This window comes from Gekko japonicus, unplaced genomic scaffold (assembly GCF_001447785.1).
Source record: "Gekko japonicus isolate JY-2015 unplaced genomic scaffold, Gekko_japonicus_V1.1 scaffold684, whole genome shotgun sequence".
Classification (NCBI taxonomy): Eukaryota; Metazoa; Chordata; class Lepidosauria; order Squamata; family Gekkonidae; genus Gekko; species Gekko japonicus.
In genome coordinates this window covers 707,801-733,925 of record NW_015160855.1, presented here as the reverse complement: position 1 = coordinate 733,925, position 26,125 = coordinate 707,801, and the positions used below count along the sequence as shown (strand labels likewise).

The 26,125-nt window shown below is 43.5% G+C and overlaps 1 protein-coding gene across 2 annotated transcripts in view; it reads left to right on the top strand.

Moving 5' to 3' along the window:
• Positions 1-684: 684 nt before the first annotated feature.
• LOC107119126 (ankyrin repeat and sterile alpha motif domain-containing protein 1B-like) overlaps positions 685-26,125 on the top strand; it is a 357,976-nt gene continuing 332,535 nt past the window's right edge. For both annotated transcript variants that reach the window (XM_015421583.1, XM_015421575.1), the window contains exon 1: positions 685-885. In XM_015421583.1, coding sequence (XP_015277069.1) covers positions 685-885 — 201 coding nt within the window. The remainder of the gene's footprint in view (positions 886-26,125) is intronic.

Here is a 26,125-nt window from a genome sequence, read left to right as displayed (position 1 = left end):
AGCAAGTAGTAAACCATGCCATAGGCTACATACAGTTAATGCTTTGCATTTCCTGATGTCTTTTGAAACGTACAACATCTACAACAAGCAGCTCACTCTAATGCATAACTGGTAGGAAGGCTCTATTCAGATCTGAGCATTTTAGCTTGCCTCTGATGACCTGCTATTTTCTGCATTTGTTTTGACTGCTCTCATCATTCAAGATTGACACTTGGATGGGTGTGTAGGTGGAAGCAGCAGCAGCAGCAAGCTTACAGCTTGCAGACAAAAAAAAAATCTGCCTTATCTGATGGCTATTATTGAAAATGCGAGGTGTAGCCTAGGCTGGGTAATGAAGGGGAGAGAGCGAGGGGGAGCAAGGAGCATGGAGCTGCATACTGATGAGTGTAGGAGTACTTGATAAAAGATTTCTTGCTGTTAGCTGTGCATTGCTCATTGTGGAGTATTCCAACAGTCACATATAGGGAAACCAGCTCAGCTAACAGCTTGATATGCCTCCCCCCCCACCGTATGACGTACTGTTCTGTAGTAGAGATTAATACCTACGAAATGTTGAGCTAGGAGCAGATCTTACTGTATAACCTGCCCTGGAAACTATGTGTTACTTCTGACTTCCTTACTTGCTGGAAGCATTAATCTAACAAGCTGGCGGGCTCCTTTGATAACAACTTCTCCCGGAACACGATGTGGCAATGCCACCTCTCAGCCCAGGACCATCGTTATTATCCTGTGGATGGATATTCACTGCTTAAACGCCTTCCTTCTCAAACTCTTTCAGCACCTAGATGCCCTGTCCAGACAGTGGGACAATGGTTGGAAAATATTGGGCTATCTCAGTATGAGAACCACTTGCTGGCTAATGGATTTGACAATGTACAGTTTATGGTAAGTGATCATCTATGTATATTACTGTGTTTGATTTTGTGGCTAATAAGATCTTATACAGCGTGGAATGGAATTTATTTTGTTTGTTTGGAATGTCCTTTCGGATGAACATTTCACTCGATATTGCCTGTAGTCTGTGTAAGCATGGGGATTTGGGAGCCACAGTTTCTTTCCCTGCTTCATATTTAATTTCTAAACCCTTTTAGATAGTAAAGACATAATACTTCTATACCTTCCTTGGTAGGAAACAGTTCCCTTGTTTATGAATATCACTAGCATGCTTATAGGGGAAGTTTGCATATTATTATATAGATTGGATATCTCTGATATGTTGTGCATATATTTAGAATGGTGCTTTAAATCTAATCTTCATCAGCTTGCTACTAAAATGAATAAAAGCAGAAAAAATGGTAGCTAATAAACAAATACCAATCTTTCCAGTGCCTATCATTTTAGATGTAGTAACACCCACCACACCTGTTGTTCAGAATCAATTCTTATCACACATTTTACAGTCTTTTCTATTTGTGGTTTGGTTTTTTAACTGCTTCTGTCTTTACAAAAGAAGCTTGCATACATGATATCAAAAGCATAATTTTGTTCTAATGCAGTTAATATGTAATGGTGATTGATAAATCTATGAAAAATGATGTTGTTATTCACATATATGTTTTAAAGAGGTTTAAATAGTTTTTCTTGACCTGATTACAAAAATATAGTATGAGAAAAATAGATCCAGGTGAAATATTACCAGGTTAATTTCTAGGCAAGATTGATTAAGCCTATTCATACAATTAGATTTATAAACTGAATGGAGTACTAGAAATTAATATTCCACCCAGATTTTTCTTAATATAACCTCTTGTAGCATGATCAGAATGAGACTGTTGTTCTGTCATTCAAGACACTTAGCAAAGAAGTCAATCAATATATGTTTATGAAAAATTAAATATAAATATAGAAGGACAGTCACTTTAACAGAGACCATTCAGTATTCAAAGTTCCAAATGGGAGTGGTTCTTTGGAAGATGGTATCCATGTGCACAGTTACTAATGAATACACCAGAAGCTTTAATGTTGAGCTGAGAAGCTATCTAAATATTGTTGGTACTTGAGGGCACTGATTAACTGGATGGAATGCAGAGTCCTCAATGGACTCAATATCTTGTCCTATGTCTTTTAATGACATACCTCTGAAATTTGCCTATCTGTATAGGATGTTCTATAAGGAAGCATCAAATATCTAGAGTTATTCAAGTAACTCATGGGTTAAGTTATTTCCAGTCCTTTGCATTGTAACCAAAGTTCAAAACACAACAGGTACAATAGTCTGTTTCTGACAGTGATAAAAGAGATTAGAGTAGGACAAATATGGGTGACATTTTTATATTCAATCTGATTACACATCCAGTTCAGTAAAAATTAAAATGAATGTGATAAAAAATAACATATATTATTATGTTATAGCTTTTGGAAACAGCAACTTCACTTTTAATCATCAAAATTTAATTTGCTTATGTGTACAGTGGTTACATGTCATTAGTAGGTTTATGCTAGCATACTTCAGAAAATGTATAATGTACCCAAAGATCCTGAGTGTCAAAAAAATGAAATGGCATTTACACGATTCAATGCTGAAAAAAATATTAGTCTGTTAAGAAATCAACATCTATATTTTATTTCTCAACATTAGGGAATTAATTACATCTTTTAATCTGTTTTACATGTCCTCATTTAATAAGCAGAATAGTTAGCCAGTAACATTATTTATTTTAATGACCATCTTCAATAACTAGTCCTTCTTTGTTCCTTCTTCATGGTATTTCTGTTTTTGTTTTTCTAGAAATACATTCTGATGCTTATTTGTTTTCGTGTTGCCTAAGCAACACTACCACACACCTATTTAAAATTATCTAGTACTGTATGACTTTCTAGATATTTTATGCAGGGATGCAGTTGTCAAGACAGTATAATTAATGTTGATAGAAATATCATATTATAACTGAGCAAAGAGATTTTCTGTTAAAGCAACAGTATACTAATCACACTGGTACCTAAGGTATCTTTTAGATAAAAGGGTTCTTAGGTAAAGCATTCATTAGAATCACAGAAATTAAGCCCTTAGGTTTCCTCTGCTTTGGCTACACAAGGAAATTAAGCATTTAACTACCATGTGAATTCACAGAATCATTTGATAACACTTAATGTGTATGCAATGAGGAAAAATTACCTCTTTTCCCATTCATTTTAATTCTACTTTTAAGAGGTCTTGGTTTGTCATTACTTTTGTATAGTTGTTTTTGAATGCAGTAATGGCATGAAATGGCATGAAATGGCATTATGCTTTCCAACTTAATTATATTTTTTAAAATATTAATGCACAGAATAGAGGTATTCTGCCATCCTAAGGTTAGTGCAAAATATTGAGGTGTACAACCTATTGATGGCCCCTAAATAAACTGCATCTTGGAATATGACTTAAAGCTACTGTTTGATGTGGTCAAGCTTCAGCAGATCCATTTATTACTAGTAGCCCTGGCAGTTTGTCAAGGAGTGAACTATTGTATCATTTGAAAGTAAAACTTTGGTAATGCAGTAGTGTGCACTTGGTGAAAGGACACTGATGAAATCAGTAATATTACAGTGGAATGATCACTCTACTATCCTTATAGTAATAGCCAAGTTGCCCCCTCCGTGCGGATACTTAAATCAGCACGGAGGGGGCAGCTGGGGGGCCGGGGAAGGTTTGTGCACACGTGGGCCAGTCCCCACGTGTGCACAAAAATAAAAAAGTTTAAAAAAATTTGGGGGGATGTTAAAAACCCCCCGAAAGTGCTAACGCTGCCGCCGGGTGGGTGGGGAGGGGGGGCGGCCGGGCGGGGAGGAGAGGCCTCGCTGCCGCCGCTGCCGCCTCCTCCCCGGAGCCGGCAGGCCAGCCGGGTAGGGAGGGAGGGAGGGCGGGGATGAGAGGCCTCGCTGCCGCCGCCGCCGCCTCCTCCTCCCCGGAGCCGCCAGGCAGGCAGGCCGGCTGGGGAGGGGTGGAGGGCGGGCAGGGAGGAGAGGCCTTGCTGCCGCCTCCGCCGCCGCCTCCCCGGAGCCGGCAGGCAGGGCGGGGGGCGGGGCTTTGCCGCCGCCACCTTCTCTTTGGAGCCGGCCGGCCGGCAGGGCGGGCGGGGTGGGGGGGGCAGACACCGGCCTCGCCGCTGCCACCGCCGCCTCGGGAGATCGAGGGGGGTGGAGGAGATGGGGCTCTTCTCCCCCCCCGCGAGTATCGCGGGTCCCCCTCTTGTTTAACTCTAATTCCCAAGACAGTGGAAGATTTATAATCTGGCAATTACAATATTATGGTTAATTACAAATTATAGCATCTTGTCTGGTCTAAGCACTTAAGAAACTAGATTAACCATTTAACTTTAATTTTCTGTATAGTTTTTATGCAGTTGAAAATACTGTACTTTGGATAAATGTAAGATGCCTTGCATGTACTTCATTCTAACTTCACATCAGAATCTTGATGTAAATATGTGATTTCAATAGGATAACAGGTAAAAGCTTTGCCAATAAATATGAAGGATACAGAAAGCCAAATGAAAGTGATTTCAGAGATGTAACAACCACAACACAGATATCACACAGTTCCAGAACAGGACTATTCCTGGTTGATTATCAAAGTTAAAATATTGATGTCAGAATGTGAATTGTAGCCAGAAGACAATCATCACTGATCCCAACAAATTCTATCTTAAGTAGCTGAAACAGTACTCTAAAGGCTCCTTCATGCCCTATATTTTTAAGGGATACCTGGAATGTTTTATGTTCACATATTAAAATGTACTGTATAGATGTTACATTCACATAAATATTAATACATGTATTATACACTCATAAGTGAGATGGGGTTAACCATTATTCCCATTGTACATTTGTACATTTAAGGGCAAATATGACTTTACTCCCATGTAACACTTGTATTGGTCCTAGGTTGACAAGCAGGAAAGCCAGTGTTTTTATTAAGGCTAGGAAAGATGTGTGGCACTTAAAGCTGTTACAAGCTGTGCCCTTTTGACTAACAGAAATAGCTACAGTAATCAGCATGGAAATTTCACCAGTGTATCACTGTCACTGGCAGGGATATTCTTTATAACTAGGCATTGTGAAAATATACATTGTACATACATTATTTCCTCACAGCATTAGTGAATGTCCATTTATCCTCAGCCAGTTCATCTAGCCACCTTGAACACATGGAAGAACAAGTTAGAAGAATCATTAGACTTCGCTTCTGGAAGTTCTATGGGTTGAAATAGGGGGGCCAAAAGGAAACTTAACACTGGGAGTTTGTTATCGCCCACCAGATCAAAAGATAGAGGAGGATTATAAAATGATGAATGCCTTAAAGATAGCAACTAGACAAAAACACTGTGTAATAATAGGTGATTTTAACTACCCACACATTGATTGGGTCAATATGTGTTCTAGTCGGGAAAAAGAGATTGAGTTTCTAGACACTCTAAATGACTGTGCTATGGAGCAGATGGTCACGGAACCTACCAGAGGAGAGGCGATCCTTGATTTGGTCCTAAGTAACACTCAAGACCTGGTGAGAGATGTAAAAGTGATTGCACCGCTTGGAAACAGTGATCATAATGTTGTTGAGTTCATCATTTGTACAAATAGAGAATTGGCCAAAAAGACTCACACAACCATTTTTAACTTTAAAAGGGGTAATTTCTCTGATATGAGGGGACACGTGGGGAGGAAACTGAAAGGAAAAGTAGAAAGGGTCAAAACAATTGGGGAAGCTTGGGATCTATTTAAAACTACGATCCTAGAAGCTCAAAAAATATATATTCCGCAGGTTAGGAAAGGCACAAAAAGGTATAGGAAAAAGCCTGCATGGTTAACAAACAGAGTAATGGAGGCTGTAAAAAGTAAAAAGAATTCCTTTAAGCAGTGGAAAGCTAGTCACAGTGAGGCTGATAAAACGGAACACAGGCTATGGCAAATAAAATGCAAGTCTGAGGTCAGGCAGGCAAAAAGGGAATATGAGGAGCATATAGCAAAAAACGTAAAAACCAACAATAAAACTTTCTTCAAATACATTAGAAACAGGAAACCAGCCAGGGAGGCAGTGGGGCCCTTGGACGACCAAGGGGTAAAAGGAGTATTGAAGGATGATAGGGAAATGGCTGAGAAGCTAAATGCATTTTTTGCCTCCGTCTTCACTGTGGAAGATGAGAAGTGCTTGCCCACTCCAGAACCACTGATTTCAGGAGGGGTGTTGGAAGACCTGAGTCAGATTGAGGTGATGAGAGAGGAGGTCCTAAAACTGATAGACAACTTAAAAACTGAAAAATCACCAGGCCCAGATGGCATACATCCGAGAGTTCTGAAAGAACTCAAATGTGAACTTGTAGATCTCCTGACAAAGATATGTAATCTTTCCTTAAAATCTGCCTCCATTCCTGAGGATTGGAAGGTAGCTAATGTCACTCCCATCTTTAAAAAGGGTTCCAGAGGAGATCCGGGAAATTACAGGCCAGTCAGTCTGACGTCGATACCGGGTAAATTGGTGGAAACCATTATTAAGGAAAGAATTAGTAGGCACATAGATGAACAAAACCTATTGAGGCAGACTCAGCACGGTTTCTGTAAGGGAAGATCTTGTCTCACTAACCTGTTAGTGTTCTTTGAGGGGGTGAACAAACATGTGGACAAGGGGGATCCAATAGATATTATTTACCTTGACTTCCAGAAAGCTTTTGATAAAGTTCCTCATCAAAGGCTCCTAAGTAAGCTCAAAAATCATGGGATAGAAGGACAAGTCCTTTTATGGATCAAAAACTGGCTAGTTCATAGAAAACAGAGAGTGAGTGTAGGTGGGCAATTTTCTCAGTGGAGGGTGGTAAGCAGTGGGGTACCGCAGGGATCAGTACTTGGTCCACTGCTTTTTAACTTGTTCATTAATGATTTGGAGATGGGAGTAAGCAGTGAAGTGGCTAAATTTGCGGATGATACAAAGTTGTTCAGGGTGGTGAAAACCAGTGAGGATTGTGAGGCACTCCAAGGGGATCTGTCAAGGATGGGCGAGTGGGCGTCAACATGGCAAATGGGGTTCAATGTGGCCAAGTGCAAGGTGATGCACATTGGAGCCAAAAATCCTAAATATAAATACACATTGATGGGGTCTGAACTGGCAGAGACTGAGCAAGAGAGAGATCTTGGAGTTGTAGTGGATAACTCACTGAAAATGTCGAGACAGTGTGTGACTGCAATAAAGAAGGCCAATGCTATGCTGGGGATTATTAGGAAGGGTATTGAAAACAGATCAGCCAATATAATAATGCCCCTATATAAATCAATGGTGAGACCTCATTTGGAATACTGTGTGCAGTTCTGGTCACCACACCTTAAAAAGGATATTATAGCTTTGGAAAAAGTGCAGAAAAGGGCAACTCGAATGATAAAAGGGTTGGAACACTTTCCCTATGAGGAAAGGTTAAAGCGCTTAGGGCTCTTTAGCTTGGAGAAAAGACGACTGAGGGGTGACATGATCGAGGTTTATAAGATTATGCATGGGAAAGAGCAGGTAGAGAAAGAGGTACTTTTCTCCCTTTCTCACAATACAAGAACTCGTGGGCACTCCATGAAACTGCAGAGCGGTCGGGTTAGAACGGATAAAAGGAAGTACTTCTTCACCCAAAGAGTGATTAACACTTGGAATTCACTGCCACAGGAAGTGGTGGGTGCTACAAGCATGGACGGCTTCAAAAGGGAATTAGATAAGCATATGGAGCAGAGGTCCATCAGTGGCTATTAGCCACAAGGTATAGCTAGGGGCTCTGGGGCAAGTGATGCTCTGTCTTCTTGGTGCTTGGGGGGGGTCAACAGTGGGAGGGCTTCTAATGTCCTGGCCCCACTGCTGGACCTCCTGATGGCACTGGTATTTCTGGCCACTGTGTGACACAGAGTGTTGGACTGGATGGGCCTTTGGCCTGATCCAACATTGGCGTCTCTTATGTTCTTATGTTCTTAGACTCATCAAAGTCTTGCTGACTATGACCTCCATAGTTTCACAAGCCCAAAGTCTGCAAATTAAGGAGATGTTTATTAAGGGATATCTATGGTGTTTGGAAGCATATCAGACCAGACAAGAGAGAGCTTCTAGGTTCTACAATTTTGGCCACTTTGTATTCTCTCTCAATTACTCAGTCATTAGAGGAATTGATTGGGTATAGAGATTGTGTCCTTTGTACTCAGACTCTCAACCCAAAATTGCTTCAGAGGCAGTGGGAAGGCTGAGCCCTGACTTCATCTGCATGGGAGAGCAGCTGCTGGGTGTAGGTAAATGGACTCATGTAAACATTCCCAAAGGCATGTTTTCTCAGACCCTATTCTTGCTCCTCACTAAACTATCACTTTGGGAACAAAGGGAGAGTTTCTTTTTCCTCCAGTGTATTTATTCTGCAGCTACAATTTTTAAAACCACACATTTCTAAACTGAGGTGGAATGTCACTTGTGCCATGTGGGGGGTGGTGCCCAAAGTTTTTTTAAAACTATCACAGCTCTGCAGTAGCATCCAGCAAACATCTTCCATTTAAATCCTCGTGGTTCAGGTTTTGTGCATGCATTTTAGGATTAGTTCATGGAATGAAAGGAAACAGAAAGGAATGTAGGCAAAGGGGGGAAAACCACTATTGAAACTGACCAGACTTTTTTTTTTAATGACAAACAACTGCAAAGCCCTGTTTTCCGTATTACTGAGCAGTAGGGGAATCTCTGCTGTGTTATCAGCCACTGTGAAAAATGGGAGTCACACAATCTCATAATATAGGGAAACATGTTAAGTGTACAGAATGCATGGTAGAACCCACAAACACTGGCACTGCAAGCTGTGATCATTGGCAATGTGCGTGTGCGTATACACCTGTGCAATTTTGTCTGCAACTCCACCATGCTTTGCAAAGGGCTGCAGTTTGTATGGGGGAGGAGTCCTCTGCCAGAATCTCTGGAGAGCTTTTTTTAGTCTTGTGCCACTAAATTGAAAAAACGGGTATTTTTGCTAATGTCCTAGCGCAGCTGCACAGTAATGTTAATTTCCTGCCCTTCCTTGCAAATTTGTGTGGTTTTCTCTTTGTGATTCTCTAACTTGATCCTGAACACTGGTCATGATCATCGTGGCAGTTTTCTAAAGCCTGTCCTATGCAGATTTCACTCTTCCTCCAAATGGATCCCATGCAATTCTTAATTTCAGTAGTTTGCAGATGGTCCACAAGGCTCAGCCTCCATTTTAATGTCAGGTTTCCCCTCCATGGCAGTCTTCAAGCAACGGCTAGACAAACACTTGTCAGGGATGCTCTAGGCTGATCCTGCAATGAGCAGGGGGTTGGACTAGATGGCCTGGATGGCCCCTTCCAACTTGGTGATTCTATGATTCCAGAGTCTACCAAATGGTCCCCACCCCAACTTTGTTCACTAAAGCATTAAAGTGAAAAATATTTTCAAAGCTTTAGGCTTCCCATCCCACTGTCTCTCTCTCTTTACATCTCATGTCAATTTCATTCTACACTGAAAATCTGCCCACCCTTTATTTTGTTTGCATGCAGCACTGAAATCCTTCTTCTTTTTTGCACTGAAGATGCTGCTCTTTGCCTCCTTTCCAATCTTCTTTCAAGTCAATACCAGCAGGGAACTAAACCTCATGCAGCTCCTTTTAAACTTTCCCCCTGTTGTTTAAATTTTTTAATTCAATAGTCCGAGACTAGCGATAGTCTCATATCGCTAGATTCATGCCACATGTAAAAAAATGAAGAAGAAATTGAGCTTGTACACCAATGACAGGGGAAGGAAGATGGAAGGTGCAGAATGGGCGGCATGACCTCGATGTGGTTGGGGAGTGATTTCGAGGGGCAGCAAAAGGGCGGGAGGAAATCTGAGGGAATCTTTTCGCTTTTGAATTACCTTTGGCTTGGAAGCAAAACAATTGAAAAAATCAGCTCAAAAGCAGTCTCAGAAAACCCAGGGAAACAGCGACCAGAAAGCAAACTGAGTGCTGTGGGGAGGAAAACCTCTGCAGAATGATAAAGACAATGGACATGCACAGTGAAAGTGAGGGGAAACACTTGTGCATAATAGGACTAAGCTCTCCTTTCACTTTTAACAGACTGCAAGTTGGGAAATGTTATTTATTTATTTAAATTTTTAAACTGCCCTCCCCTGTGGAACAGGGTTCCAGGCAGTGTACATCAATTAAAATATTTACATAATAAATTCACAGTTGAAATAATAAAATTCACAGTTTACATTAATAGGACAGTAGTGAGCCTATAACCAATAAGAGGGCAATAAGACTGTCAGAATATGCCACTGCCTCGTGGAGGGGGGAGGCAGGAAAAACAGGATTGTCAGCCAGATGAAAAACCATTTCTACCCTCAGTCAAATGCCTGGCAGGACATCTCTGCCTTGCATGCCCTGTGGAACTGCATTAAGTCCCACAGGTCATGGATGTTGTTTGAAAGAGTTCCACAAGGTTGGGGCCCTGGTCAAGGACAGCCCAATGTCTCTCAGGCCAGGGACCACCAGTAGGTTCTTGTCAACTGAGCACAATGCTCTTTGGGGGGTATACCAGGAGAGGTGATCCTGAAGCTACATGGGTCCCAGACTGTTAAGGGCCTTAAAGGTTAGTACCATAACTTTGAACCTGATCCGGTACTCCACCAGAAGCCAGTGCAGCTTGCACAGCACAGGTTGGATATGCTCCAAACTCGGAGTCTCTGTGAGGACCTGCACTGTTGCATACCGGGTCAGTTGGAATTTCCAGGTGTCCCGAGGGCGAGCCACCCCAGGGCTGGCTGCCACCGCTTGGGACCCCGATGCCGCCAACAACCCCAGCCCAGACCAAAATGGAACCTACCGGAGATCAAAGTTGACCCACTGCGATGCTGCTGCGTCCCCCAGGGCCCAACGGGGTGATTCCAGATCGTTCGAGCGACGTCACCCCCAATGAGTGACCAGCCCCATGGGGATGTGCCCTGGGAAGAGAACAGAGGATCGCTCACAGCCCAGAGCAGCTTGGGAAGGGAGAGACACGGGACTGACACAACCACTAGGGCTGGAGAGAGAGAGCCAGGAGGAAACCACACCCACAGCTCAGCATCCCTGCATGAGGGGGCGGGGCTGAGGAGGAGGGCGAAGGGCGGAACACAGGGGAAAACAGGTGGCACGGAGCGGGAATAAAATGGGGAACGGAGGCAGAGGCCGAGGAGGATGACAAGGCACTGGCGGGACAAAAGACGGAAGCTGTGAGAGAGAGAGCAAACTGTCTGACCAAGCCAAGGGTGGTGACGTAACCTCCTCCCCTCCCAATAGTCTGAGGCTGCTGTAGTCCCCCCCAGGTGGTGGGGCACAGTGGCGGATAGCTGACAAGGGGTCGTCCAGCTCGTGTGACACCAGGGCTGATTTCGCACAGGACTTTGTTCTGGGGCCAACCCTCATTTCCCTCTGGTGCATTTGGTCAATTTCACACCATTTGACCTGCAGCCGCCTTTTGGCCGGGAGCTTCCCCCAATTTGTTCCGTGTCAGCGTGATCCTTGATTCCCAGGAGTTTCCTGTTGCCTCGCAAGGAATCTTACCCTCCTCCCTTCCCCCTTCCCCACTTTTTCCACACCCATTTGCCCATTAGCCCACCCTCCCCCTTTTTTAAAAAATGGTGTCGTTATAACATCCTATTGTAGCAATGAAATGGACGCTGGCCATCACTGCACGGCATTTCATGCAAGTTTTCAACGGGGAAATGTGCTGCCTGGCAAGTTGCAAGTACTCCCCCCTCCACCGCAACTGTTTTGGGCAGGTATGCACACATCACTGTGCCACATATGTGTGGTTTTAAGCATTCAGTATTCGTAAGCACGTCCGCCAAGCATAATGCCTGGACTCCATTTTAATCTACTCACTACTGCTGTCTCCTGGAAACAAAGGAGTTCACTTCATTGGATACGAGAGCTCAAGAGTGGGGGGGGGGGGTAAGCCAGGTAACAGAAGACTATTCTGGTGCTTTTTGATTCCTCAAAGGCCAAACTAGTAAACCTCTTTCTTCATGCCATGCTGGCATGTTTGTGCTTGTTGCCATTTTCAGTGATTTGATCTTTAAACTGACATGATGGAGTCACGGCGTTCTATAGCCTTTTCCGTGGTTGCATTGCAGCAACTTGCGGAATTAAATTTAAAAAACAAAACCTGAATCCACCATTTTATGCCTGCCTATGTCCCCAACATTTTGAAGCAAGATAAGTGCATCTGGCCAATCAATGCATAGTGGCCACCCTGCTGACCAATCGTTTTGCAGAAAGTGGTGGGAAAAAGTGACCGGGAAGGAAGAAAGATTGCATTGTGGGATGAAGAACATCGGATACCATTAGCTTCAGGTCCATATTCTTTTATTGTGTAATAACAATGTAACACGATTGAGTGTGCGTTAAAAAAAAGAGGGGGGAATTGGAGGGAGGATGGGAGGGGGTTGGAGGGTGAGGGGTGGGAGTGGGAGGAGATAGATCGCAGGAAACCACGCCAAGGGTGTATGTGAAAATGAAACTCCCGTAGTGGACCCGGGGCAGACTGCGCGGGAAAGGCTTAAATGTGAAATTGACAAAAATGATCCGGGACAGAAAACTCCAATGAAAACCAGGGGTAAGTGCCATGTGAGAAATTGGCCCAGGTCACTCTCAAGGGTAGCCCTACATAAAGCAAGTTACAGTAGTTTAATCTGGAGGTGACCATTGCATGGATTACAGTAGCTAGGTAGAGCGGGACAGGTAGGGGCCAGTTGTTTGACCTGGTGTAGCTGAAGGAATGCCAGTTTGGCAACATTTGTGATCTGGGCCTCCATTGATAAGGAGGCATCCAAAATCACACCTAGGGTCTTGGTGCCAGTATCAAGGGCAAACTGTCAAGAGCCGGGAACCAGCACCCCAAACCTAATCCCCCCTGCCCAGCCACAGAACCTCTGTCTTAACAGGATTCAGTCTCAGCTGGCTCTGTTTCAACCATCCCACCACAGCCTCAAACCCTCAGCCGGATTTGCTGGGGTGGTATCTGGCCGGCCACCTATCAACAGATATAGCCAGGTGTCATCAGCATACTGATGACATCCCAGCCCAAATCACCACACCAGTTGGGCGATGGGGCACATGTAGATGTTAAACAACATTGAAGAGAGGATTACCCCCTGAGGGACCCCACATACTAATGGGTGCCTAGTTGACACCTTCTTTCCCACTGCCACCCTCTGTCTGACCTTGGAGAAATGAGGTAAGCTGCTTCAGGACTCCTATGTCGGCGAGGTGGTGGGTCAAAAGATCACAGTCGATGGTGTTGAACGCTGCTGTAAGATCAAGCAATAACAGCAGTGCTGACCTGCCTCGATTCAACTCTTTGCAGAGATCATCTGTGAGGGTGACCAGTGCCATCTCCATGCTGTGGAAGGGGTGGAAGCTGGACTGGAATGGATCCAGCACCAATATGTCATCCAGGAATTTCTGGAGCTGTACTGCCACCACTGTCTCAATTGCCTTATCCAGAAATGACAGGTTCGAGACTAGGTGGTAATTGGAAGGATGCATAGGATCCAAAGTTGGTTTCTTCAAGAGCGATATAACCACAGCCTCTTTTAGTCCCATTGGGTAGATCCATGAACCCAGGGACAGATTGATAATGGAGGATCCAGGTAGACATTGGACTCAGATCCTGTGTGATCCTTTGGTGCTCAGACTCAGAGCCCAATTATTTCCCTGTTGTCTTTTCAGGGATGAAAAGTGGCTCAGTCCTTCATTTTTTCTCAAAGTTCTCATTTTGAGGAAATAACAGAGCTCAGAGATAAGCCTTCCACCACTGAAGTCTCAAATGACCAGTGAAGGGTAAAGTAGAGTTTGGAAGACACTATGCAGACCAGTGAGACTTCTTGGATAAGATAACTATCTTTTCAGAGCTGATCTATCCTTACTCTTATGTTGACTGGATGCAAAGAAGCATGTGGCAATATTCCATAGTGGTAGAGGAAAATTTGCATGTTCAACAGTCATTTAAGTAGGTTATTAGAAGGAATGTGGGGTCCATCTGATTTTGTTTATCATTTGTATGCAACAGTAGGATGTGGCTTCTGCCCCATATGTCTGTATGTCCCATATGTCTGCCCCATATGTCCCAGGATGTCTGTAGGAAGACACCCTTCATTAAAAATGGGTATATAGTTAAAGGAGAAAAAACTAGCTGTGTGTGTTTCCATATTACAACATTTTTGGGCTGTTGGAGGATCCCTTTTCTGCATTTGGCTGCAAAAGAATCTGCAGATTATATCTGCAGATCAGGGCCATGGCGGATGTTTCTGCAAACCGCCCAGATCTGCAGAAAAATCTGACAGCTTAAAAAAATACATTGGGTCTTTAAATTCTCAGCAAAATAAAAGAGGATTCTCTGTGCAAGCACATAGAATTCATCTACCTTTGGCATGGTTGTTAAAGAAGCATGTGGCAATATTCCATAGTGGTAGAGGAAAATTTGCCTGGGGAGAGGAAAATTTGCCTGGTGGAGCCTGGGGGCTGTGCTGGGCCTGGCAACAGGGGTTGGAGCCTAGGCTGGGCCCAGTGGTGGGGGCGGAGAGGAGCTCAGGAGCTGTGGCAGGCCCAGTGAGAAAGTGGGGGTGATGGGATTACCCACCCAAGTCTTGTGGTTTTACACTTGTAGAGCTATATTCCACATAATCCATCCCCATGGGCAAAGTCATATTATATGTCTTCTAGAAGCTGGTTCTCTTCAGCAGACGTCCGATTCTCTTTGCATTTTCAGCCAAATTAGTTAGTTACTTTTTATTTGCCATGGCTATTGGTTCTCTTATAGATCTTATGAATGTCAGTTCTTGTTCCCCTAGGTCTTATATAGGGCTTTATACTTTGTAGTCTGAGAATGTTACTGCTCATAATATTTCTTATTTTAGCCTTCATGATTATTACCATGCAATTATAAAACAATGATTAATCAAATAAGAGTGAAACTTAGCCATCTATGAAGTGAAAAAATAGTATTTAAGTCTCTTCCCAAACAAAAATTAATCTGTTGATTAATGTGGTAAAAGAATTGCAAACTGTGAGAGAAATGGTTGATAATGCAACTGGAAGGAGGAATAAGATGGGATAATTGCAATAAATGGTAGCTCAAATAAAACTCAGTAATGCTTTGACAGTTCATATGGGATGGCCCAATGTTACAATAGCATTTTATGCCCCCCCCTCTCCCCGCCTCAAATCAGATCTGAAAAAAGATAGGAAAACAACACAAAATAAGTGATATGTTAATGGTCCTTATGCTGCCAATCAGCTGGGGCTCCTTCTTTACTCTCCCTCCCTCATCTGTTTTAATTCCATATTGGAAGGTCAGGAAAGGCATGCTTATCCTTATGATATTTCCAGAACTGCTTTCCAATATGTCAACAATACTCCTAATACTTAACAATAACAATAAACCTGCCTTTCCTGACACTACGATACAGAAGTAAAATGATAAATTTTCCAGTGCTCACCTCTAATTGTTACTCTATTACTGCTAATGTGCATTTCATCTTGAAGAGTCCACTCATGTTGTGGAAATACTGCATTATCCCAGCGCTGAATGTGTAGCATTTTATTTATAGAAAATGCAATTATATGAATTATGGTTGTTCCAATGTTAGGAACTATTGCTGGTGGTATCGCTAGTGATCATTAGTTCTCTTATCCATGCCCATACTCTTCTGGAAACATGGATGTTTAAATCTTAAAAATGTATATCTTTGTTCCTTTTTTTATACTGTACAATCCCAATACTAAAGTTATCATGAGGTGCCAACATTTTTAGTACATTGCTAAGATTTTGAAGAACAGCAAGCTCCCACACATCCCCTACACTGCCCTCTATTTGCAAAATCTTTATTTTAAAGGAATGCATTTAAGGTTTGGGAGGGTTGATTGCTATGCATTTCCCCCACTGTGCAAAGAAAGCCTTAGAGCAGTCATTCAGCCCCATTTTAGAAATCAAAGCTGCAAAGATCAGGCTGGCTGTTGCTGTACAGGAAACAATCCTTGTCCCATCTCTTATGTGGAGACAGGTATTGCTGATGCTAGATTGGGACTTGTGGGATTATCTTTTTGAGTTCAAAATACAGATGGGGCATGCACAAGAGCTCTATCTGAGGTGTTTCATTACTCAAGACATCAAGGGAATTGCAAACAGGACATCCAACATAATTTGGAAGTCAGTCAGTTGCTGGCTAATAGTAATTTGATTAGTGCATGTAATGACATATTTTGATCAATGAGTGTAGTCTGAAGTCCCTTGTGTTATTCTGACAGAACAATTCTAGAGATAAATGGCATGTGCTGAAACTGTGTGGCTGCTAGTTCAGTTGAATCTAACTCCCTGAAGATATACAAATATATATTTGTTGTGGTTTTGGTAAATATATACAACAGGTCACAATCCTACACCCTTTAAACTGCAACATCATTTCTGTTCCTGATCATGGTACTCAATGTAGGGTTTAATAGCACTACTGTGCTAGAAGCATTACAAAATACCTGGTCATTCACAGTAAGCTAAGGTTCTCTTACATCTCTGTTTGAAGCATATAGTGGCCTGCTCCTTCCCAAGCCCCTACTATGCAGAGCATTTGCAGAAGGAGCAAGTTATGACATCAAGGATATGGTATAACAGAATAGTGGAGAATGTTCTCAGTGAATGGAGCAGTAGGGTATAGCACTATTAGTAGAGTGTAATAGAGAAGGAGAAGGTTATGCTGCAGCACCTTGGGGAGCCCTTCCAAATCTTTTATTATGATTTTGGTAGATATATACAATAGCCCGCAAACCTCCTTCAAAATGTTTATGATCTCCACAAGTGGAAATAAGAAGGGTTGCTTCTTAGCTAACTACATTAAGCTAGATCATGTTGGGTTAAATGATATACAATATGGCCATGACTTTGTATTGGATCTGTTCAAAATATGGCATGTATCCAGCCATCTTTGGGCTTCATAGAGTGTGACTTTCCCACTTTCCTCTTCTGCTGGAACCCCTCTGATCACCCCCAATATTTTGTGCATGGGAATAGCATGGGGAGGCAAGGTGAGGGTTTGCAGTGAAAATGGAAAATCTATAGAAATTGCTCCTCCTCTGCACACATTGCATTTTGAAAGATGAAACTGTGGGTTGGCTAGAATCTTGTCTTATCAATACTTACAAAGTTACACTGTTTTGCTTCCTTTATTCTGATATCATAGTTGAAGTCACTATTCTAAATTGTTCTCTCAACAGTTAGTAAATATTCAGTTATTTATCCTAATGGATCATATAATGTAACATAACCCAGACACAGATATCCCATGTAAAATTAATTTACAAGAGAATTCATACCAAAACAGTATATGACACAAGCCATCTTATATACTGAGAAATGAAGCAGTCATTGGAACCTGTTTTATTTTGCTGCTACAGATGGTAACACAGGCTACAATCCTAAGAATGCTTTCCTAGAAGTGAGTCCCATTGAATAAAATGGGAGATAATTCTATGTAGACCTGTTTTGCATTGCTCCCTCAGCTATCCATCTGGAATATGCTGAGAAGTCAGCAAAGCCATATTGCATTCATTCGAGAGTTCTCAGGAAACTCTAATGTAAAATTGCAGGTCTGCTAACAAAGTTTAATACTTTGTGATATTTATAATTGCACACCAGATGACAGGAAAGTTCAAAATCAAACCATTGCATTATAAGACCAAGAAATAGCACAATACTTTTTAAAAGGGATCACTGGCCCTTCATCCTATCATCTATTCTAGGAGGCAATATAATGGATAAAACAGTACATATATGAATGTTGGAGAATATTTAGGTTCTTTAAAGGGAAATCATGCCTAACCATTTAAAATTATTTAAGGACATCATTAAGCTTATAGAAAGGGGTGGTCATGGATTTTCAATGTGTGTTTTTTTGGGTTTTTTTACAAAGCCCCTCTCCAGTAAACATACAGAAACACAGGCAGTGAAGAAGCCTGTTGTCCCGTAAATGCCAGCAATACTAGGCTGCAATTCTAAGGCCCCAGTCACACGGGCCAGAAAATGCGGGGGGGAAGCGTGGCTGTTTGCCCCGGAGCAAAATAATGTACAGCCACCCAATCACATGTCCCGTCGAGGTCCCGTGGTTGGGGCATGAGGTGCCGATCACACGGCTATCCTGCAGCATGGCAAAGAAGCAGTGCTGTGCAATCACACCAGCAATCGCCAGGCGCCGCTTCCGTGGCAAACGGGAATATTTTTTTTCTCACCAAAAGGTGAGCATGCGCATGATCGTTTGTGCGCATCCTGTGAAGACTTAAAAAAAACCCTAACTGGTTTGCGACGGGACTAGGACGGGACATGATCAGACGCCCACCCTTGCCCCGCTTTTTCCAGAAACTAGTACATCGTAAGTACTATTTTTTTACTCTGTATCTTCGACACGAAGCCACGGGTTAGCCACGGGTGCACTACACTTCCCAGATGTTGTGGTGTGATCGCACCCGGAAAATCCGCCTATCATCTGTATCTTTAGCGCGGCAAATGCTCCGTGTGAACGGGGCCTAAGAGCACTTTCCTGGGAGTAAGTTCCATTTTGATAAAATTGTAACGTAAATGTTCCTAAACTAGAACCCATTTTGTCAGATGTATGACATCTTGCATTTGTTGCTAAGCTAATTTAGCATCCCTGAAATGACAGTAGAGGTAATTTTATGGACCAGAAATAAGAAGCAAATAAAAAGTCTGAACATGTGAGTTCTGTATTGAATCAAGTTTGCCAACAACCTGGATAAAAAGTGTTCTACCCATTTAATAAAGGCTTAATGGAATGCTATTTACTGGGCTACGTTATTTGCCTCCATATTATGAAAACATTCACCTTCCCATTTCCACACAGTAAGCCTCTATTAAAGGAACAAGACTTTTTTCCTCCATGTTGTTGGCAGCCTTAAGTTGAATAGTGATATGCTCAGGTTTGTATACAGTGAAAAGTGATATGGTCAGGTTTGCATACAGGTCCTAGTGGTACTCTTCCACAGATGCAGCTTTGGAATATGCTAGGTGAGTGATCCTAAGCAGGTCTTAGAAATAAGTCTGATTTTACTGAAAAGGTCTTATTCCCAAGAAAGTGTTCTTAGGATTTTAGTCTAGAATTTGAGACAAAGAATTGGTGCTCAAATCTCCTTCTGCAAGGCAGGAGCTCTGTTGTTTGATGCATGCCCTGACAGGGAGGGGAAGCACCGTTTCACTACTTCCCTTCTGACAACTGTGTTAGAGCCAAAAGACCTGACTCATAGTTACACGTAGGATTGGTGTAACTCTCCTGAAAACATAGTGTTCCTCCACATGGTCCCAGACACTGAGAGGGAGGAGTACGACTTCAAACTTCCCTCCCATGCCAAAACTATGTGGGAGGGAAGCCTGTAGCCCCTCCTCCCCCCTTGCAGTATTTGAAGCCCTGCAATGCTTTCAAGGGGAGTTATATGAATCCTACATGTGATGAGTTGGGTTGGACGCACATATTGTGTAGTTTGTCCCTTAGAAGCAGCTCCGTGCTGTGAACATTGCCCTCTCATCTTCTAAGGAACATTTTTTTCCTTGGCTTTAGCCCTCTCTTACCTATTACCTTTGTAGGGTTCAGTCAGACAGACATTTCTCTTCTTTTTATTCCCTTGGTCATTTTCTTCCCTACAATTTAAAAGTTGCTGAACTTGAAGCCAGAGGCAGTTCTGTGAATAATTTCTTCACAATTCTCTCATTAGGACTATATCTTTTCCTCAGTTTTAACATTGTTTTTTCCTAGTTTTGGTTTAAGCTGGCATTTTTTTCATTGGATAGGCATTATCCTCATTTTATTCCCTCACAGAATTTTCAAAATTTAAATGTTGCAGGGGGGGTTGGGAGTGTAGAGACAGTTTTCTAATTATTCTCCTCACAGCATTCTCTGTAGGAATATTTTTCTGTATTACAAAGAGGTGAATATTTGTATTTGTTTATTCCCTCTGGTATGTATTCTAATTTAAAATTGATATGATCAAGGGAGTTGCGTGTCTCATCCCATATGCACTTCAGCTGTGATTCCTTGTCCCTCCTGGTGCACCTTTTATGGTATAAAATGAACCCTCATTAACTATAAGGGTATATAAGCCCCGGTCACACGGGGGGGGTGTCGGGGGGGGGGGGGGAAGTGTGGCTGATTGCCCCGGTGCAGTTTGATTCGCGATTACGCGATCAGACGCGCTGGCGGCACACCACGGGTCCTTCCCTCGGCGGCGGCAGGTAAACAAGGGGAATGCCACTCACCGGCGCGATCACACCATGGGCGTCTGGAGGCAGCCCATGGCAAACGCTTACTAGTACCTTGGAGGTACTAGTTTTTTAATGCACATTGTCGGCGGTAAGCCATGGGTGCGCTCCACTTCCCAGATGTTGGGGTGTGATCGCGCCCGGATAATCCGCCTACTTTCCATGCCTCTCCCGCGGCAACTTTGCCGTGTGACCGGGGCCATAGTAAACCTTTTTAACCCACCATGGTATGAACTGAGCCTTCAATACCAACAATGGTATCTGTAGTAAAGAATGGTCTGATATGAAACCTCACTATATACTACAGGGTATTCTGCACACGCACACTTACAATGGCATATTGTATCATGTCTTCCAGCTAAGAGCTAATTACTCATGTATGTACCAGTGTTTGTACATTTGGCGCTGATGCCTGTCCTATAGATGCCAATTAAGTCTCTTCAGATAAAATACCATCTTATTTTTTCCTTATCTATTGCTATAGGTCAGCAATAGTGTACAGTGACTCAGATTTTAGGTGCTTTACCTTTGTGCACTTTTTATGTGGTCCATGTAAAAGGGGGTGAGGAATTTCCATAGTTATCATGCTTTTAACTCATTATGTGCCATTAAAAATAAAGTTGAATATGAGAGTAGTTATTACATGAATAGAATGGCATTCTGATTTCACTGCAAATAAAAGCTGTATTCCTACACACTGAGTAGGACAGAAACACCACATATAGCTCACATATGCCATAAGTGTGAGCCAGGCTAACAAGAGGAAATCTGCACACACCTATTCACTGCAACACAAGAAGACCCTGAAAGCAGGAGGAGTTAATGACTTCTAGTGTCCTAGTACCTGGTAGAGATAAAGCAAATGGTCATTACACACATAGCAAAATAGGCTGACTATATGCTGGAAAACTGTAAAGAACTGGGGGGTGGGGGGGTGGACAGGTGGACAACCCACCCCAATCTCCAAAATATCCTTATTGAGGATTCTGTAAACTATTTTTCAGATGCTTGATCAGTGTGATTGCTTTTTCACCTGATGGATGTTCAGCTGTCCTCAGTAATTAGTCATTTTTGAAGCCTATTTAGTCCTCATCAGGTTAATTTTTGAGTGTTCCTTACCCTTTCTGTTAATTAACCATAGAGTATTTTCCTGCATATCCAGGGAGTACTCCAGCTATAGTCTGTGGGGTTCCTAGTTTTGTGGCTTTTGTCATTGATATAGGAGCCTATCTGTTTGCTATTTGATATAACAAGCAGGGAAACTTCAAGGACTTGTAGGCATGACTTCATTTCTCCCTGTAATCCTTTCCCTATTTTTTCCCTACATTATTTTCTCTTTCTCTCCTCATGGCAGCCTTCATGGCTTCTCCCCTTTCCCTGCCTCCTTCTCTCCATTCACCACCCATCCTTTTATCTGCCTCCCATTCTGCATCCTTATTTATTACTTATTTAGTTCATACCCCACCTTTCTCCCAGAACACCTGACATCATTCTCCTGTCCTCCATTTTATTCTCATAATGATACTGTGAGGTAGATAATGCTGAAAGAGGGTGACTGCCCCAAAGTTACCCAGCAAGCTTCTATGGCATAGTGGGGATTTGGACCGGGCTCTCTCAGATCCTAGTTTGACACACTAACTGCTACATCATGCTGGCTTTTAGCTTTCCCTCCTTCCCTCCCTTTGGCAGACTCAGGCCAATTTTCAAAAGTCATGTAATAGCAAGGAAAGGTAAGGAGGGTCAAATCACTTTGGCAAGCTTGGCAACTATTTAAAACTACAATCCTGGAAGCTGAAATGCAATGCATACTGCAGGTTAGGAAAGGTATAAATAGATATTTTAAAAGGTCTGTATGGTTAACAAACAAAGTAATGGAAGCAGTAAAAGGTAAGAAGGATTCCTTTAAGCAGTGGAAAGTTAGTCCAAATGAGGTAAATAAATAAAAGAGAACTCAGGCTTTGGCAAATAAAATGCAAGTTGTTGATCAGACAGGCAAAAAGGAACTATGAGGAACATATTGCAAAATGCATAAAGACTAACAATAAAAATTTCTTCAAATATATTAGTAGCAAAAAACCATTCAGGGAAGCAGTGGGGCCACTGGATAACCAAGAAGTAAAAGGATTACTAAAGGATGATAGGGAAATAGCAGAGAAACTGAATGCATTTTTGCCTCTGTTTTCCCTGTGGAAGATGGGAGGTGCTTGCTCACTCCAAAACTGCTGAGTTCGGGGGGAGTGTTGAAAGACCTCAGTTGGATTGATGTGAAAAGAGATGAGGTCCTATGACTGATGGACAAATTAAGAACTGATAAATCAACAGGTCCAGATGGCATGCATCCAAGAGTTCTTGCATCATTTGGAATATTATGTACAGTTTTGGTCACCACACCTCAAAAAAGATAGCATTGGAAAAAGTGCAGAAAAGGGCAACTAAAATAATTAAGGGGACGGAAAAACTTCTCTATGAAGAAAGATTAAAGAGGTTAGGGCTCTTTAGTTTAGAGAAATGACTATTGAGGGGTGACATGGTAGAGGTTTAGAAAATTATGATTGGGATATAGAAAGTAGAGGGGAAAAGTACTTTTTTTCTCTTTTTCACAATACAAGAACTTGTGGGCACTCAATGAAATTAATGAGCAGTAAGCAGATAAAAGGAAGTACTTTACTCAAAGAGTAATTAACATGTGAAATTCACTGCCACAAGAAGTGGTGGTAGGGTTGCCAGGTCCAAGTCAGGAAATATCTGGGAACTTTGGGGGAGTCACTTCCAGGTCAAAGTTCAAGTGATGTCACTTCGCAGGCCCCATCCCCTTCCAATGATGTTGCTTCTAGCACACTGCACCCAAACCCCACCTCTTCCTGTGATGTCACTGCAGGTATAATGGCATAGAGTCCAGGCTCCGAAAAGAGCAGTTTTCTCCAAGGGAACTGATCTCTGTGGTATGGAGATTAATTGTCATTCTGTGAGATCTCTGGAGGTTGAAGCCAAAAGAGAGAGATCATGGGCTGGAAATCCAAACAAAACATCCGTGACAAAAATAATGAGATGTCAATAAAGATAATATGCAAAATTGTTTACTATAATAATTCTGTAGAAAACTCTCTTCTTAGATCACTCACACACAACGGATTTTGCGCAATGTAAAAAATATCCGTTTCACAAGATTGCTTTATGTGAACGTGTAGCAATTACAATTCTTATCAATTTCCACTTATCAGCTCTTGAAGGAAACATCCCATGGGATCCCATGGGAAACATGGGATGTTTCCTTCAAAAGTTGATAAGCATCACCCAAGGCCACAGAACCTGATCCCACTTGTGCTTACTTGCCAGCAAACCCTCCTGCCTGCCTGCCTGCCTGGTGCCCTTTGCCCAATTAAGCAGCATCCAGACTGGTGGGTTGCCTTTCTTTCATCATATGCTTCAAAGGCAGAGACAGGAGAGGTTGTGAAACCCGGTGCTCCCCCCCCCCAAGATAGACTTCGCTAGCTGCTACTAAGCTAAGCGAGCCAAGTGAGCAAGCAAGAGAACGAGAATTGGTTGAGCACCTACTGCAGCCCTGAAAATGGGGTCAGCATCTGTGCGCTCACAACAGTAGGGAAGGGTGGTCTGGAAATGTAGTAATTTGGGAGGTGTTATGTACGCGGATCGCCACCAGGGTCCGCGGCTACAGTATGGAGCTTAGCTCCTCTACACAATAGAAACCTAGGATCCTAGTTCCCCCAGCATTCACCAATAGCAACTTTGGTGGGAAATTCAAACCTTCCAACAGGACTGTGGGTGTGCTGGGTGGGTGTGGATATAGTTGGCCTTGCAGGGCCATTTGGTTGTTCTTGTGTGAAGTACAATAAACGTGTCTGAACGCACATCATAGTCCAAGTCTTCCATGTGGCGAACCCAGTACTTTACAGTGTTGACGAAGATGGGATTCCGCTGAGCAGGCCTGGCTCCCCTCACAGTGCAGCACCGAGCATCGATCCAGCCGACGCTAACGCACCCCGTATCACTTCCGAGCAGCACCGTGCCCTGCATCCCGGACACCACTCCCTGCTCCCTGCTCCATGCCAGAGCCATGGCCTCCACTCGGGGAAATCTGGAAATCTTCGATCCAGCCCATCCTGAACTCTGGGATTCATGACTTGCCACCTCGCCTACAACGAGGTAACATATCTGGGCAAACGACAGGCCCTTCTCCTCAGCTCCTGTGGCATGAACACTGACTCACGAAGAGTCTCTAGCACCGAAGACAATCCTCGAGTGCACATACAAGGAAATCATCGAAGCCCTGACCAGGTACCTCACTCCCCGGCCAATGACGCTAGCAAGGAGGATTGAGTTCCAGGGCCAAATCCAGAAGCTCGGCGAGTTGGCTGCTGCCTACGTGGCCGCCCTGCACCAGCTTGCAATGGATTGTGCCTTCACAAAAGTGGATAACCTATTGACACAATTTGCCTGGGGCATCAGCGACGTAAAGCTGCGCAGGAAGATGATCAGCACCACTGACATCAAGCTCGACGAGGCTCTACAACTCGCCATCACTCATGAGGCCTCCCACCACGACCGACCCTCAGAAGCTTCTCATCTTGTGCTTCCTGACTCGGCATCCAAGAACTCCGACAATGAGGATGTCTGTCTCATCCACCAACCCACTCGCCGGAAGCCACCGGGAACTGCAGCATCAGGATATTCCGGGAAGACCGCCAGCTGTTCCATGTGCGCCAGCTGTGGAGAGGCACACGAGTGCAAATCGTGCTGGTACCGCGACACTAAGTGTCACACATGCGGAAAACAGGGTGACCTCACCCATGTCTGCCGGTCCAAGGGAAACCGGCACCAGCAGCCTCCAGCCCAGCCACAACGCCAGGCTGCCGCTACCTACGAGACCACTGTAGAAACCTCCAACCTGTACCTCCTCACCCATCAGCCATCCCTCCAGGTACTATGCCTCCCCAACCTGTCTGCTACCCCAAAGATCCAGGTCACGGTCTGGATCGAGGAGTCCCCCTGCCCTATGGAAGTAGACTCGGGTTTGGTGGCATCCATCATCTTATGCTTCTCTTATGTTTTCTTATTTTCTTAAGTCACTGTTGGCCACAGTTACTACCTGCTTTACCCAGCTGTAGACCTGGGTCCAAGAGCATCCCTGGATTATGGGCCTTTTCTTTCAAGGGGATTGCAAACCCACGCAGAACGGGTGACACCTTAAATCCTGGGTCAGACTTCCACCCTCCAGTAGCACTTTGGTCTTGTTAGGTTTACGCTTCAGTTTCTTAGCCAACATCCACTCCAAAACTGCCTCCACACACTGGTCCAGGGTTTCAACAGCCTCCCTGGCATCAGCTGGAAGCGCAAGATAGGACTGAGTGTCATCCGCATATTGGTGGCAACCCATCCCAAATCTCTGGTGACCTCACCCAGCAGTTTGGTGTAGATGTTAAAGAGCATAGGAGACAAGATGTAACCTTGTGGAACTCCACAGGCCAAGGACAAGGGGCTGAATAGCATTCCCCCAGCACCAGCTTCTGAAACCTACCCTCCAGGTAGGACTGAAACCATCTCAGAACAGTGCCTCCCAATCCCAGTCCAGATAGGCAGTCTAAGAGGGATACCATGATCGAAGTTATTGAAACATGCTGAGAGGTCCAGGAGAATCAACAGAGTTGCACTCCCTCTCTCTATTTCCAGTCTGTCTTCAGCTTTCCCTCTCCCTCCCCTCCCCGGCAGCCTCTGCCTAGGAAAACCATGGCTCAGTTTTGTGGTGCTAGCCACTGATCCAGGCCCACTTGGAAGGTAGGGAACCCTAAAAGACTTGTGGGGTGGCACCTCTCTTTCCTTGGTATTCCCCCTG